A 14,875-nucleotide genomic window follows, 5' to 3' on the forward strand; every position below is an offset into this window, starting at 1 on the left:
ATGCTGAAAGGCAATGAGTGGATCAGCAGGCAGGTTGGAGTAATTCACATCCTGTTTCTCTCACAGCTGGTTGTGATTGTATCCAAATGTGTGTATTTGACCATAAAATGTAACTGTGCTAATCAGCTGTGATTTTCTGCCTCATACCAAGTTTGAGCCATAAAGTTATGCAAATAAAATGATGTCAGTGTAAATAAAGGCGAGTGCACAGCGAACCACAGCTTCCTGTTAAATAAGAGCTAAAGAAGAGTTTAAATACCAGGCGTGCTGCTCGTCCTCAAATAGATTCACTGTTTACACGACCACGTGTTGAAAAACAGACGGCGAGAGCCTCTGACTAACGAGGATTAGCCATGAAAAGCGGTGTTTAAGTGACTCACGGGTGACGGCGAGCGTGAAGGTTGCTGCGTGTACGAGCGCTGTCCAGGGAGGGAACTGAAAGATTAAGCCTGGCAAAGAGTCGGGCTTTACACGAGGCAGTAACTTATTTTTTTATGGATCATTTAAGGAGTCACTCCATAGCTTTATGTGCTGCTGTCCAGGCCCGTGTCCTCTTTAATGATTGAACCTTTGAAAGAAGCATTTTAAATACATTTTATTCATAGAAAAATATCCGAGCTGAGGCTCACAGCTGTAGTACTTGTTACGTTTCATCACTTGTTTTGGACACATTTCAGGCACTGAAGAGATCTTATATGGTACTTTTACTCAAGTAGAGTATCTGATTACTTTTTCCACATCTATTACACGTCCCTCCCGACTCCAGCGTGTGACTTTCCAATGAGAAAGAGGAGAGAGGGAGAGGTGTGATCCGGGGAGGAGAGGTGAGAATGGTTCAAATAAAGATAGAAAAGGCGAGAGAATCAGAGGGAACGAGGGAGGAAAGTAGGGAGGGAGCGAGGCGAGGATTTCTCAGAGGGAGAGAGAGGTAGGCGCAGAGAGGGAGAGGCAGAGGAGGAAGCGTCAGGGACGATCAGAAGCTGGCGCCGGCTCCAGTCGATGCTCGGGAGCAATGTTAGCACCACAGAGCCTGATCCGCAGCCGGGACTACAGGATCCATAATGCACTGGGACACTCCGCAGCGAGCAGGTCACCCACCTGGGAGCTGCAGGTATGAGGAGCAGGAGGAGGTGGGTGGAAATAAAGAGGATGGAGCACAGAGCAGAGCAGGGAGGATGATGGGAAGAGGTTGGAAATGCGGGGTGGGATTGTTTACCTGTTGTCCGGTTTACTGCATGAGTATCCCGAGGAAGGGCGGGCTCTCCAGGAGGAGACGGAGGCTGAAGGATGGATGATGGCGCTGAGCACAAACAGACATGCAGTGAGGCGACGTTAGTCAGCCAGCTACAGCGGGAAGCAGGTATCGGGGGCGGCTCCACGACAAGTCTGTGTGTGTGTGTGTGTGTGTTGTGACGTCCTGCTGCGAGGATGACGAACGCTCAGGAAGCCTGCTCAACCTGTTCTGTGATTCAGGGAGATGTGAAGGAGCCGGGACTCTGATGGAAACTGTTGTGTTTTTGAATCCCCCGACCCTTCTTTTCCCAGAAATCCTTTCAAAATAAAACTCAGAAAAAACAAGTCAGAACTCGTTCCACTGATACGTGTCAGTGTAGCAGAGACATGAGATCTGTCTGTGCCTGATTGGTGCTGCTGCACAGGGGTGTGTCCTGGATGTGTTTGAATGAACCAAGGACAGGCGGCGGGCTCTCAGGATATCAGTGTTTGATCAGAAGTAAGTAAAGTGTAGAAAATTGGCTCAGACGGGCTTTGAAAGAGGCTGTTATGGAGGCGACCGAGCACATCACCACAAGTGGTTCGCATATGCAGTCATGAGAAAGAGGAAGTGCATCCTCTTTCAAATCTCAGGTTTCATGTATCAGGACATAATACAAAAACATCATGTGGTCGTTAACAGCTTGTAAAGTTATTTAAATGAGTCATTAAAAATGGAGCAGTTGAACCGCCTTTAGTGGCAACAACTTGGTGTAATCATTTTCTGTGTGACTTTGTCAACCTCACACATTGTTGTGGAGGAATTTTGGCCCACAGTTCAGTGAAGTTTGTGAACACTTGTTTACTCACAGCTGTCCCACCGCAGCGTCTCAGTCGGGTTGAGGTCTGGACTTTGACTGGGCCCTGCTGCCGTAGATTTGCTGCTGTCCTCATTCTCCTCAAGCTTTAGCTGTGAGACACGTGGCCTCACATTTGACTCCAGAATAGAGTTCAGTAGAGTTCACGGTCAACTCAGTGTCTGCAGAACAAGCCCAAACCATCAGCCCTCCACCGCTGTGCTGACAGCTGGTACGATGTGTTTGTTCTCGTCTGTCCAAACCACTTTGTTCCACAAGTCTTTTGATTTGTCTCTCTTCCACAGCATGTCTTTATCCTGTCTTCCTTCTCTCACCCCAACCAATCACTGCAGATGGCCCCGCCCCTCCCTGAGCCTGGTTCTGCTGGAGGTTTCTTCCTGTTAAAAGGGAGTTTTTCCTTCCCACTGTCGCCAAAGTGCTGCTCATAGGGGGTCATATGATTGTTGGGTTTTTCTCTGTATCTATGAAGCGCCTTGAGGCGACTTTTGTTGTGATTTGGCGCTATATAAATAAAATTGAATTGAATTGAATTGAAAAATTTCTTCAGATGCAGCTTTGCAAACCTCAGCTGTGCTGCCAGGTTCTTCGTAGAGCCTTTCTGCTGGGAGCCTTTCTGCTGGGATGAACTTTAACACTTAACTGAGATCTGTAGAGTCTGACGAGTACTGCATGATCTCGTCCTTGGGGTGAATTTGCTGGGACGTCCGCTCCCAGATTGGTGTTTTGAATGTTTTGCTCTTCTCACTGTAGAGCGACGGACTTCAGATTGTTAGCAGGCTTCTCTGCAGCCAGATGGGCAGCTTCTCAAAATATATCTGAATGCTTCACACCTGCAAACTCCTGCTTTCATAGAGCCGCTCACAGTGATGGTGATCAGTTATTCAATGCATTTGATTAGCAGCACCTACTCACCCTCCTGATTCCTGTGAATGCAGTGAGGATTCTGCGTTTTTGTTTTTCTGTTTAGTACAAATATATGAACAAAAGATTTGTATTTATTTAATATTAAAAGCTGTTATATTCAGTCACACTGTTTACCTGTCTGAGGCTTTTATTGTGAAAATTAAAACCAGAATAAGCCTTCTTCGTGATTTTCACACAAAAACAAACTTACTCAGGCTGCACTCTGTGCTGTATCTCAGCGGCTGCAATGCATCATGGTCTATTAAAGCTAAAGTGGGTGCAGAAATTGATCTCCTGCCTCCTGTAATGGCTGGATTTTGAGTAGAGGATAAATGCAAAGTCACCTCCGTGTATTAATGGATGTTTACTTTAGGATTTTTTCCGCTGCCAGAAAAGTTTATGGACGTCGGTCTGCACATCCATCAATAACCTGAAGCGTGCTACGGAACAAGCTATTAAAATAGCAGAACGTCACTTACCAAAGCTGGAAGATAAACATCTCGGATGGCCTGTAAAGCACAGTAATCCATATCATATGTCAGATGATGCTTTAAAAGTGCTCCAAAAGGCACCAAACAGTTGAAAAGCCCGGCTTATTGACCTCGATTAGTTGGAGGTGATGCAGAGCAGACAACCGTCCCCTAAAGCTGCCTCCTCTTAATAGCCTCAGCTCCAACGCCAGTGTCCAGGTAGTTGAGTTATAAATATCCGACTGTAAACATGTTTATTTCTGCTGTAAATTTGGACATTTTAACATGGGAGTCTATGGAGACCGACTCGGGTTTGGAGCCTCAAGTGGCCACTAGAGGAACTGCAGTTTTCATTTTGCAGCTTTTTGGCTGCTATTTGGTAGAAATGGAGTATTTTTAGAGTTGTTTGAATTACAGCCAAGAATTACTGACCTCTGACCTCTTCAGACCTTAGTAATTATAACGAACTTCAATCCGTGTGTGTGTTTCAGGATGACGTCCCGATTAAGGAGATCAGCATCACTCACCACGTGAAGGAAGGGTCGGAAAAGGCCGACCCTCGGCAGTTCGAGCTGCGCAAAGTCCTGGGACAGGGCTCGTTTGGAAAGGTGCGTATGTGTGTGTTTTCATGGACCTATCAATGTGTGCGTGGACGGGGGCGGGGGGGGGGGAAGTGTCAGTTTTACTTCCACTCAATTCTCCTGTAACGTTTCCCTCGTGCCAGTGTTTGAGAGTGAGTTGCTATGGTGATGGCGGGCTGAGGGCCTTTCACTCTCGCACTCAGTGTCATCGTCTTTATGAACGAGCAATTAGCCTCCTGCTTGGGCTCCGAGTGTGTGTGTGTGTGTGTGTGTGTGTTTATGTTAATCTTCATGAGTGCGACCTGGATAAACAAACTCTCATCCTCACACAGAAACAAACGACACTCACAGCGTGCATAATGACATCCAGCTCTTACATTTAATCAGTAACGATGATTTATTATTATTTCTGTGTGTGTGTGTGTGTGTGTGTGTAGGTGTTTCTGGTGAGGAAGATCACAGGACCGGACGCTGGTCAGCTGTACGCCATGAAGGTGTTGAAGAAAGCCACACTGAAAGGTAGAAAACTGAACAGCAGAGCCATTAATCACTAAAACCAGCAACAACACCACAGACTGTGTTTGTATATAAAAGAAGGCCACGCCCACCTTTTTGTCTCCAAATGCTCCAAAAGGCAATAAACTGTCATGGAGTGTGGATGGAGCGGACTTGAACGCAGATCTCCACTTGCAAAGAGACGGTGATTTTATTTACAGTGCAAAATAATAACAGTTCAGTGTGGCGTCCTTTGGCCGCGGCGCCCCGTGGTGAATTCTCCCGGCTCTCGAAAGTGCAGTTTGGCGATGTGCAGGCAGGCGACACTCCGTGCATTCAGCTCCCGTGTTTTCCTCTCCACTTCCTGGTGCGAAAGACAAAAAGGAGTGAGAAGCTTTCCGAAATTAGAACCAACCATCTAAACTGTACTAACGAGTCTAATGATCCAGCGCTGATGAAGCCTGGTCACAGCGTTAAATACATCGGCGTCAGACAGTAATAATTCGCCGCAGCTGGTGTGTTGATCAATCGGCGGTGTGGAGAAAACTCCGAACGGAGCTACTTCCGCCTCCGGGGAAGTGCGGCTCCATCAAAATAAAAGCACACAAATGAGCAGGTCGCCCGGCAGGTTGCATTCACTGCATTTTAGAGCAATGAGTAAATTCACTCCTGCACAGATGTAATGATGGGAACAAATATGCTTAGATATCAAAACAGTTCTTGTAGCTGGCTGGTTACGCCTGGACACTGATTGGTGACGACCAGTCGCTGAAACACGGGATTGGTTGCAAAGTTTGCTTTGGTTGCTGGCAGATTGGCACAGTCTGTACTCTGTATGGAAGATTCAGCTAAAGTTTATTTATATAGCATCAAATCACAACAACAGTCTCCACGAGCTTTGTATTATAAGAGAAACACAATATAACAGTGCAGAGAAAACAATCAAGCACCTGGTGACAGTGGGAAGGAAAAACTCTTGCCTTCAAAGTTGTGCCTTGAAAAGTCACTTAAACACATCACCAGAAACGTTAACACTCATTTCTAATTTCTAAGTTAATTTAGCTCCATTTAAAATTAATTTAGGAAACTAATGTGCTGAGAGAGAGAACTGAAATAAATTCTTTAAATGAGCTTTGACTCAAGTCAGACGCCATCTGCTGCTCGAGTAAAGCACAGCATGCTTTGTTTAGCATCCTCTTCTTTCTTACTCATTTCTCTTTCTTATTTTTCTCTTTCTTGCTGCATGTTTCCTTCACTCTCCTCCGTGACCCAGTTACTCGTTTGCAACCAAAACAGAAACCGAACAACGGAGGCCGTGATTAACCTGCTGATTCTGTGTTTTCTGCCCTGTGTGCGTTTCCAGTGCGTGACCGGGTCAGGACAAAGATGGAGAGAGACATCCTGGTGGAGGTCAACCATCCCTTCATCGTCAAACTGCACTACGGTGAGTCAGCCAATAGCAGAGCTCTGCGGAGAGGAGTCACCGGCCAATCGGAGCTGGTCTTTGAGCGCTGCGGTGAAGCTTTTTAAATACTAACTCAGTTTGCTTTCGCCCTCCAGCGTTTCAGACGGAGGGGAAGCTCTACCTGATCCTGGATTTTCTCCGAGGAGGCGACCTCTTCACTCGTCTCTCTAAGGAGGTAACAGCAGTTCAGAGTTTAAACCAACACAAACAGCGGGTACAGAAAGTGCCCAGCATTTCTAATCGCTATTTAAATCAGTGCATGGTGGTCCTGCACCCGTCTGAGCTGCTGAAAAATAAGCCCATCCATCCATTTTCTTAACCAACTATTCAAATCAGATAGATACATATAAGATAGAATAAACGAAACCCTAAAAAGTCCGAATAAGAAATTAAAAAAAGCAAGCTAAAGAAGAAAAGACCCAGGCTTTTCATTGGTCCTGCACGTACAGCATGACTACTGCTGTTTAAGGCTACGTGGTCAAATCTGGAGCTGCAGTGATTAAAAACAACACACGTGTGTTTCAGGTGATGTTCACAGAGGAAGACGTGAAGTTCTACCTGGCGGAGCTCGCTCTGGCCCTCGATCACCTCCACGGGCTCGGCATCATTTACAGAGACCTCAAACCTGAGAAGTACGCACACACACACACACACACACACACACACACACACACACACACACACACACAGCCTCGTGCATGTAAACAAAGCAGCGTGCATCCCGGCAGGATGATTAGGTGAGCTGCCAGGTTTTCCTCGTGCAGATCCCTAATGCAGTTAGCAAAATGGCTTTTCCAGCCCACTAATGTCTGTGTTTACGTTCAAGTCAACTCTGTTTTATTTAAACAGCACATTTAAAACAACTGGAGTTGTCCCGTCTGTGGAGGCAGAGAAATGTGGAGAGAATAGAATCGATTTTAAGGCTGTCAGCTGTTCTGTTTGGAGGCAATAACAGAAACGCCTGCTCACCTTTGGTCTTCAGGTTAGGGGCTGTGAGCTGATCGCAGAGAGCTGGAGGAAACTGTGGAGCTGGAGATCCTGACACACAAGTAGTAAAACTTTTAAATGGCAGTGCAGCTGAGCTCAGAGCGACGTCTTGTGTTTACTTTGTCGGGCAGCTTTGAACCAGTGAAGCAGAGCGAGTGCAGCTGGACCATCACAGAAGTCTAACGGAGAGGTGATGAAGGTGAACCATCACAGCAGAGGTCAGGGAAAGTGCAAAGTTAGCAGGAATAGTCCTTTAACCAGGGGTGGTTAAAGGCCCGGGGACCAGAATTGGCCCAACAAAGACTCCAGTGCGGCCCAGTGGACGGCTTTGGAAAATGTGAACGTGGGGCATAAATGTTGGACTTTGAACTGTAGTTTCATACGTTTTACAGCTTTTCCTGCTGATAACGACCTCGACCCCCCATGGCCAGTCACACCAGAGTCATTAACCCTTTATTTACCATAGTTTGGCGGGCTTGCCTCTTTACATGTACACGTTCATTTCTTACAATTTCAGCCCAAAGTGTCGTGCTGGCAGGTTTCTTTCATTTACTCCAGCATTTCTTCATCATGTAGAAAAACTGAGGCATAATGTTGGAAGTTCTTTTTTACAAATCTCAGGGAATACTTGTGTAATTAAACTTCTTTACACAGACATGAAGGCGCGTTTCACCAAAGCAGGCTGTGTGTGTGCTCACGATGTAAAGTGAGTTTGACGTCCCTGCTTTCAAACAAGCCTCCATGCTATAATTTAATGACGTGCCATTACGGCGAGCTGCTGTCTGCCCCACAAATCTTTAAGTCTCCAGAATCTTGCCTGTGAAAGCTCACTCATGACATGAAGGCTGTAAGTGCACAATCACACTGAGTAATGCAGCGTTTGAAACAGTCTGAATACAGAAGCTTCTGTTGTTTCAGCATCCTGCTCGATGAGGAGGGACACATCAAGCTGACCGGTGCGTAACCTTACACCTTTTTAACCTTACACCCCTGCCGCTGTGCTCAGATACTTACTGCTGCTTTCTCTGTGTTTTTATCATGCAAAGCTCATCTTTTTACATGTGTGTGCGTTTGTGTGCTCAGACTTCGGCCTCAGCAAGGAGTCGATAGACCACGAGAACAAGGCCTACTCTTTCTGTGGCACGGTGGAGTACATGGCTCCAGAGGTGGTGAACAGGCGAGGACACACGCACAGCGCCGACTGGTGGTCGTACGGCGTTCTCATGGTGAGAGTCCCAAATAATCAGACTGCAATAAATCTTATCGCACTCATTGTGTCATATCAGCAGTCCTGCGGTCTCAGGTGAGCTGGAATGAGGTTTTCTCCTGCTCAAATTATTTGGAGCTGTTTGCAAGCTGATAACATTTTTAAATAAGCTTCGTCCTCCGTGGTTCCCACGTAAACATTTTTGCACAAAAAGTAACAAATTACATTTAAATTTGCTGCGTTAGTACAGCTCAACAGCCCCGACATTTATGAGGTAAACATCCATCCATCTGTTTTCTGCCACATCAGTTACAGCAGAGAAGCTCCTGCTCCGTGGCCTCCTTCCCCAGCTCTTCTCAGAGGGACACTGAGGCTTTCCGAAGCCAGCTGAGAGATTTGTTCTCTCTGGCATGTCTGGGTTTGCTTTGGGGCCTCCTTTTAGTTAGGCAAGCTTGAAAAACCTCAAAAGGAAGGCGTCCTTATCAGATGCACAAACCACCTCAGCTGGGTCCTTTTGACATGAAGGAGTAGCGACGTCCTCCCTCCCTCCCTCCGGATGTCTGAGCTCCTCAGCCAGTCTTAACCCAGACACCACAGAGGAAGCTCGTTTCTGCTGCTTCTTTTCTTTCGGTTACCACACGCAGCTTAAGTATAAAACACAGCAACTTTAGAACCGATAAGATATTTAAGATTTACTATAGTGATATATCGGACAATAGTTCACAGCTTTAACAAGCCAACGAGCAAGTTTGATCCCGGGAGGTCAGATGGTTGTAGTTTGCAGAGTGCCCCCTGGTGGACAAACTGTGCACCACAACACTCATAAGATGGCTGAAGGATGTTTCTCTTCTTTACGTCTGTAATTGTCCTTTATTTATTATATGCCATTATAAAGCTCGGTCGGGTAGATACGTTGATATTTCCACAGATATTTGTAAAGAGACGACTTTTTTCTAACTTTGGTTCTGTACTTTACCACAATGAAATTTAAATGAAACGAATCAGTTAAAGTTCAGACTTCCAGCTTTAATTCAGCGGGTTGAAGAAAAAGATTTTATTTTTTTAAAGAATTTATAATGCAATTCCATTTCAGCGCTCAAAAGTAAATGGACAAGTTAAAGAACTGAAAACAAAATGTTCATTTCTAATACTTGGTTGAAAACCCTTTGCTGGTAACGACAGCCTGAAGTGTTGGACTCATGGACATCACCAGATGCTGGGTTTCCTGGATGTGAGCGGACAGTATGCCTCTTCTGTCCTGTGTCACATCATCAATGAACACCAGTGTCGCAGTGACACTGGCAGCCATGCAAGTCAGAGCCTTCACAGTGCAGATAATGTGGTATGCTAGTAGAAGGTACAATCTGGCTTTTCTGTTCTTGAGGTTGTGAGTGGCTTGCACCTGTAGAGAGTGTCGTTCACTTGGTTGGCTGTTGAAGGAGTTTCTCTTCACCATGGAAACGATTCTGCGATCATCCACCACTGCCCACCACCAGCTCTTTTTGCGTTGTCGAGTTCACCAGTGCTTTCTTTCTTTGTAGATTTTGATATTGTAGCAATTTCTCGGATGAGTTTTTCCTGCCTTCGCAGCTTAAGGATGGCTTGACCACATGTTGTCTGTTCATAGCAAAATTTTCCAAATGCAAGCACCACACCTCAAATCAACTCCAGGCCGTTTATCTGCTTAATTGAAATGACATAACGAAGGAATTGCCCACACCTGCCCATGAAATAGCCTTTGAGTGAAGTAGGGCTGCCACGATTAGTCGACTATCAAAATCGTTGACGACTGATTTAATAGTCAACGCCTCGTTTGAAGCTTTGTAAGATCCCAAAAGACGCAGGAATAAGTAGTAGGATTTAAGAGTGTAATAACGGACTGAAACAGAAGATGGCAGCACTGCATGTACAAGGATGCCAGCTGCCGTTAAACCCCGAAGAAGAAGAAGTAGCAGCCCAGCTCAGTTGTCAACAATGGCGGCAGCTAGTTAGTTTTAATATTACTCTTATTATTCTTTCTGGGTCACAAAATAAACGTTTAACATATTTTCAGGCGAGAATGTAGCTGTGTAAACCTCAAATATCTGCTCAGTTTATCAAGACACCACATATTTTCAAAAGCGCTCCGACGTTTTCGGAGACGTCTGTTACCCACTAGCTCGATAGCTAGCTGGGGGCTAGGCTCACTAGAGCCGTGAAAACACCGGACCTCCGACACATCGTTTTCAAACCCACCACCGTCTTTCGCTACTCAGGTTAAACATGATATATAAGTCACTTAGATAACTTAAAAATGTTATTGTTTGGCTTTTTTTAGTATTTTATTTGTTCCTGAGTAAATCGGTTTGGCTGAGATTAAAGTTATAGTTTTTACACAGCTGAATAAACGTCAGGCAGACAGCTGATTATCAGAAGTGTGAGATGCTCGAGAATATACTCCGGTGTCCCGTTATATTTTAGATAGCAAGGAGTTTATTAAACTTCACCGAAACAATCTGCAAATTTCATTAAAATTTAATAAACTATCATCTTGTCTTTATTTTTAGTTAGCACATAAGCTAATGATAGTTATATAAGAGCAGATGCTGCTGGTGCAATAAGCTGTATGTTTTATGTCCAATGGATGATGATCTGATTAGTCGACTATCAAAATAATCATTTGTGGCAGCCCTAGAGTGAAGTGTCCAATTACTTTAAAAACAGGGTGGCACATGTTAAGGAGTTGAAACTCCTAAACCTTCATCCAGTTTGAATGTGGAGACTCTCAAATGAAAGTTGAGTCTACACATTATACTCATGTCCACAATAAAACTAAGTTTCAATAAACAGGTAAAAAAAAACTTGTGTTAGTGTCCAAATACAACATGGACCTAACTGTATATGTACTGGATGCAGAAAGTGAGTTTTTTGCTGATCCTGAGGCCAAAGAGGTGAGAAAACCTGGGCTGTGTTCACAGGAACAGACCATGAGACAAAGACAAAGAGGAGGGCGTGACTTTTAGATTAACGAATACACACAGGCGCACATAATCAAACTGATTTTCAGTGGTTGTTCTTTATTTTGAGCCGTATGCTGGATGTTTTATCAGTAAAATGTCAACAGAACTTGAGGACTATTAAGTATAAAAGTATCTTAAGCTTCCTGTTTTCTGATCATGTTGCACATTGTTATATCAGATCTGTCCTAAAAACTCATTAATTAATAAACCTCTGAGTGCGATGGTGTCCTGTTTTCTCACAGTTTGAGATGCTGACGGGAACGCTGCCGTTTCAAGGAAAAGACCGGAAAGAGACGATGACCATGATCCTCAAGTAAGACACCTTACACTCCTATCCGATCCCCACCCTGCAGCTTTTATTTGAGCTCCCTGTACATCCGAGAAGAGACGGAGAGAGAGAGAGAAAGTAGAAGGCGAGTCAGCCCAGGGGAGGATTGTTATTAGAGGAGACAGAGTGCAGCACTCAGGAGGAAGAGGAGGATGAGGACTGGATGGACTAAGGAGAGAGATGATCTCAGAATGTGCTGATAGCTCTTCATAAAAGAGAGAAAATAATCACGTTGCAGTCGGTGAGAATTAAAGGAAATATTAACCCCTCCTTCTTCCTCTCTCGCTCTCGTTTGACTCTCGGTATCCGCCCGGGGGGAAAACTGCTGAGCAGACTCTGCAGAGTGCTGAGTGTGCTTCCTGTGTGACATCGACGTGTTTCTGTCTAGTCTTTCAGATGCTGGGTACACAATACAGAGCATTCGATATGTTTCTCTCTCCGTTTCATCCTCCCTGCTGCCTTTCTCTGTGTCCATCGCAGGGCCAAGCTGGGAATGCCACAGTTCCTCAGCTCCGAAGCTCAGAGTCTCCTCAGGAACCTTTTCAAGCGAAACCCCGGCAACAGATTAGGTAAAACCTGCACACACGAGGCACGTGAGAGGGTGTTAAATGGGTTTGTGGTTTCACAACTATCTGAAGATTTGTATCCACCAATCAGTGGAAGCATTTTCTTAGAATAAGTTTATTTATTAAAGCACCTGGTGAGATTAAATAATGACAAAAATGGGAGTTCTCAGTTTTGAGCTCTCTGTAATCCTGGAGATACAAGTCTGCCTGTTTAATCACCCCATGTGACCTGACCTGGCACCCTGTGTCACCCTCTTTTCATGCCTCTGTCCTCGTCACACATCCAAACCACCTCAGCCTCATTTCTAACCTCGTCCATCCTCGTCACTCACAAATAAAATCTGAGCACCTCCAGCTTTTTGTCAGTTACATCACAGCCCCGTCTGAGCCCAGTTTGAGCTTCAGCAGGTGTCTCGACCGTGTCTGCATAAATGCACTGTTTAGTTGTTGCCATGTGATTGGCTGATTAAGATGCTTAATGAATAATTACAATCCAGCGATTGAGCCGTGACTTTTGAGGCTACACGTGTCACATGCTCGGCAGGTGGGAATGTTTAATGTTTCGAGCTGCCTTCACCGCTGGTGGCACCAAACACAACCCGGGGGCCCCCGGAGGCCACAAGTTCATATTTACTGCATGCAACACCTGCATCTGTTACGCTGTGTAATTCACAGAGCGTAACATTCAGCCCTTTATGGTGTTTGTGTTTTTCTGTGGAGATTAGCTCCAAACAAAGTCTCAGCGGGTCTCATGCAGCCTGTGAAAATGTGATTACAGCAGCGTCGAGCTCACTGTTGGTGCTGTTTGTTTCAGGAGCTGGGCCGGATGGAGTGGAGGAGATCAAGAGGCATCATTTCTTCAGCACCATCGACTGGAATGTCAGTTTCTCCTTTATTGAAAAAACTCTATCTGCTCTAACGACGGCAGAGTCGTCTTTGGTTATGATTCTGTCTGTCAGTGTGTTTCCTCGTCCTTCTGATGTTCCTCGTATTTCCTCTCGCTGCAGAAGCTGTACCGCAGAGAAATCCACCCTCCTTTCAAGCCAGCAGCGGGGCGACCTGACGACACTTTCTATTTTGATCCAGAGTTCACAGCTAAGACACCCAGAGGTACAGGCTGTCACTCTACCTCCTCCTCCTGCCCTTCACGCTGTGCAGAGCTGAGCTGCATTGCCGTATTAACAGCTGTTTCTCTGTGTGAACCAGACTCGCCGGGGGTCCCGCCGAGCGCCAACGCCCATCAGCTGTTCAGAGGGTTCAGCTTTGTGGCCATAACGGAGGAGGAGACGCAGCCACTGCCCAATGCTATTGTACAGGTACAGGCAAACGCCTCGGAGGCAGAAATAATCCAATTAACTGGGCTAACCCTCAGTGGACGCAGGCGACGAGCACAGCACGCTGTCTTCACACTCCACCCTGGAAAATTTCATTCACACATTTGCTTTCCCGAGGTTTCACCTCCTTCCTTTCTGGCAGAAAGCAGCCAAAAGCAGATTACGTAGTTTTCTTTCTAAATAAGTACCTCGTAGCTTTATCACCGGCAGTAGATTAAGTCATGGATGAGTCGTTTTTTAAGTGAAACAAGAACATTTTCCAAAATCTCCTGAGAAACACATCCAGACGCCACATCTCTGCACTCTCACATCTCTTGTAATTAGTCTGTTTGTCACCTCAAAATAACAATAATCATCTAATATAAGAATTAATAATCAAAGCATCAGGTTCCTGGGGGAGAAACTGTTTGTAATTAACGCTTAACGCACAGCATGAGCACGAGTGCCGCCGCCGCCGTCGGGCAGAAGTCTAAATCAGGCCTGAGTCGTTAGTTATGACGACTCACATCTGTTTACATTTTCATGTGCAGCAACTTCACAGAAGCACGTCCCAGTTCGCAGACGCCTACGAGATCAAAGAGGACATCGGAGTCGGCTCCTACTCCATCTGCAAGCGCTGCATACACAAAGGAACCGGCATGGAGTACGCAGTGAAGGTGAACAGCAGCTCCACATCTGCTTTTGTGTTTTTAATACGCGCAGGGCGACGGCGGGTTTGGGAGGTTTCTAGGAAGAAGCTGATGATGTTCTGAAAGATGATTTCTATCACAGATATTTATCGATTCTTCATATTTCTGTGACCATGTGAACGTGGTTGAGCTTTTAGCTATTTTCGTTCCGTTTGCCGTCTCTGACGCTCACAGTTTACTGTGTCGGTATTTTTGACATTTAAGGCGTAAATTAGTTTGAAACAGCTTAAAATGTACGGTAATTATACAAAACATTTGAAACGTAACAGATCTCAGCTCCAAACTAAAAGTTGGCTTCAGATTTTGTTTTGTGCTGCTGGCTTGGAGACATTTCAGGATATTCAAATACTGTTGCTGTTGGTGATAATGTGCATATTTGTCAAAAATGGGAATAAATTAACATAATTGACACTGTTTTTCTGATTTAATGCCACGATAAGTGATGCATTATCTAAGTAGAAACCGTTGTCATCCTGTCCTGTAAACGACTAAGTACACTCCATAATTCAGTGGCTTGTAAAACCTTTAGCAGCAATAACAGAAGCACATTTTTCTGTTTGACAGAAATCATGGCTGTGGAGAAACGTAGCCCACTCTTCTCTGCAGCACTGCTTCAGTTCATTGAGCTTTGTAGACATTCGTGTATGCACAGCTGTCTGGACGCCCTGCTGCTGTGCCTGCGATCATCGTACTGTTGCATGATCCAATTTGATGTTGATCTGACTGGAGTAGAAAAGCCAGTCTGACAAGTTCCTGCTTTT

The 14,875-nt window shown here is 45.3% G+C and overlaps 1 protein-coding gene across 2 annotated transcripts in view; it reads left to right on the plus strand.

Moving 5' to 3' along the window:
* rps6ka3b (ribosomal protein S6 kinase A3b) overlaps positions 1–14,875 on the plus strand; it is a 70,894-nt gene that overhangs the window by 45,354 nt on the left and 10,665 nt on the right. For both annotated transcript variants that reach the window (XM_087846490.1, XM_087846491.1), the window contains 13 exons: positions 3,955–4,071; positions 4,482–4,563; positions 5,903–5,983; positions 6,100–6,179; positions 6,530–6,636; positions 7,910–7,947; positions 8,075–8,217; positions 11,440–11,510; positions 12,006–12,094; positions 12,906–12,970; positions 13,099–13,201; positions 13,298–13,407; positions 13,956–14,081. In XM_087846490.1, the coding sequence (XP_087702616.1) occupies positions 3,955–4,071; positions 4,482–4,563; positions 5,903–5,983; positions 6,100–6,179; positions 6,530–6,636; positions 7,910–7,947; positions 8,075–8,217; positions 11,440–11,510; positions 12,006–12,094; positions 12,906–12,970; positions 13,099–13,201; positions 13,298–13,407; positions 13,956–14,081 (1,212 nt within the window). The remainder of the gene's footprint in view (positions 1–3,954; positions 4,072–4,481; positions 4,564–5,902; positions 5,984–6,099; positions 6,180–6,529; positions 6,637–7,909; positions 7,948–8,074; positions 8,218–11,439; positions 11,511–12,005; positions 12,095–12,905; positions 12,971–13,098; positions 13,202–13,297; positions 13,408–13,955; positions 14,082–14,875) is intronic.

Source organism: Neolamprologus brichardi, chromosome 9 (assembly GCF_056152115.1).
Source record: "Neolamprologus brichardi isolate AB-2024 chromosome 9, ASM5615211v1, whole genome shotgun sequence".
NCBI classification, from domain to species: Eukaryota; Metazoa; Chordata; class Actinopteri; order Cichliformes; family Cichlidae; genus Neolamprologus; species Neolamprologus brichardi.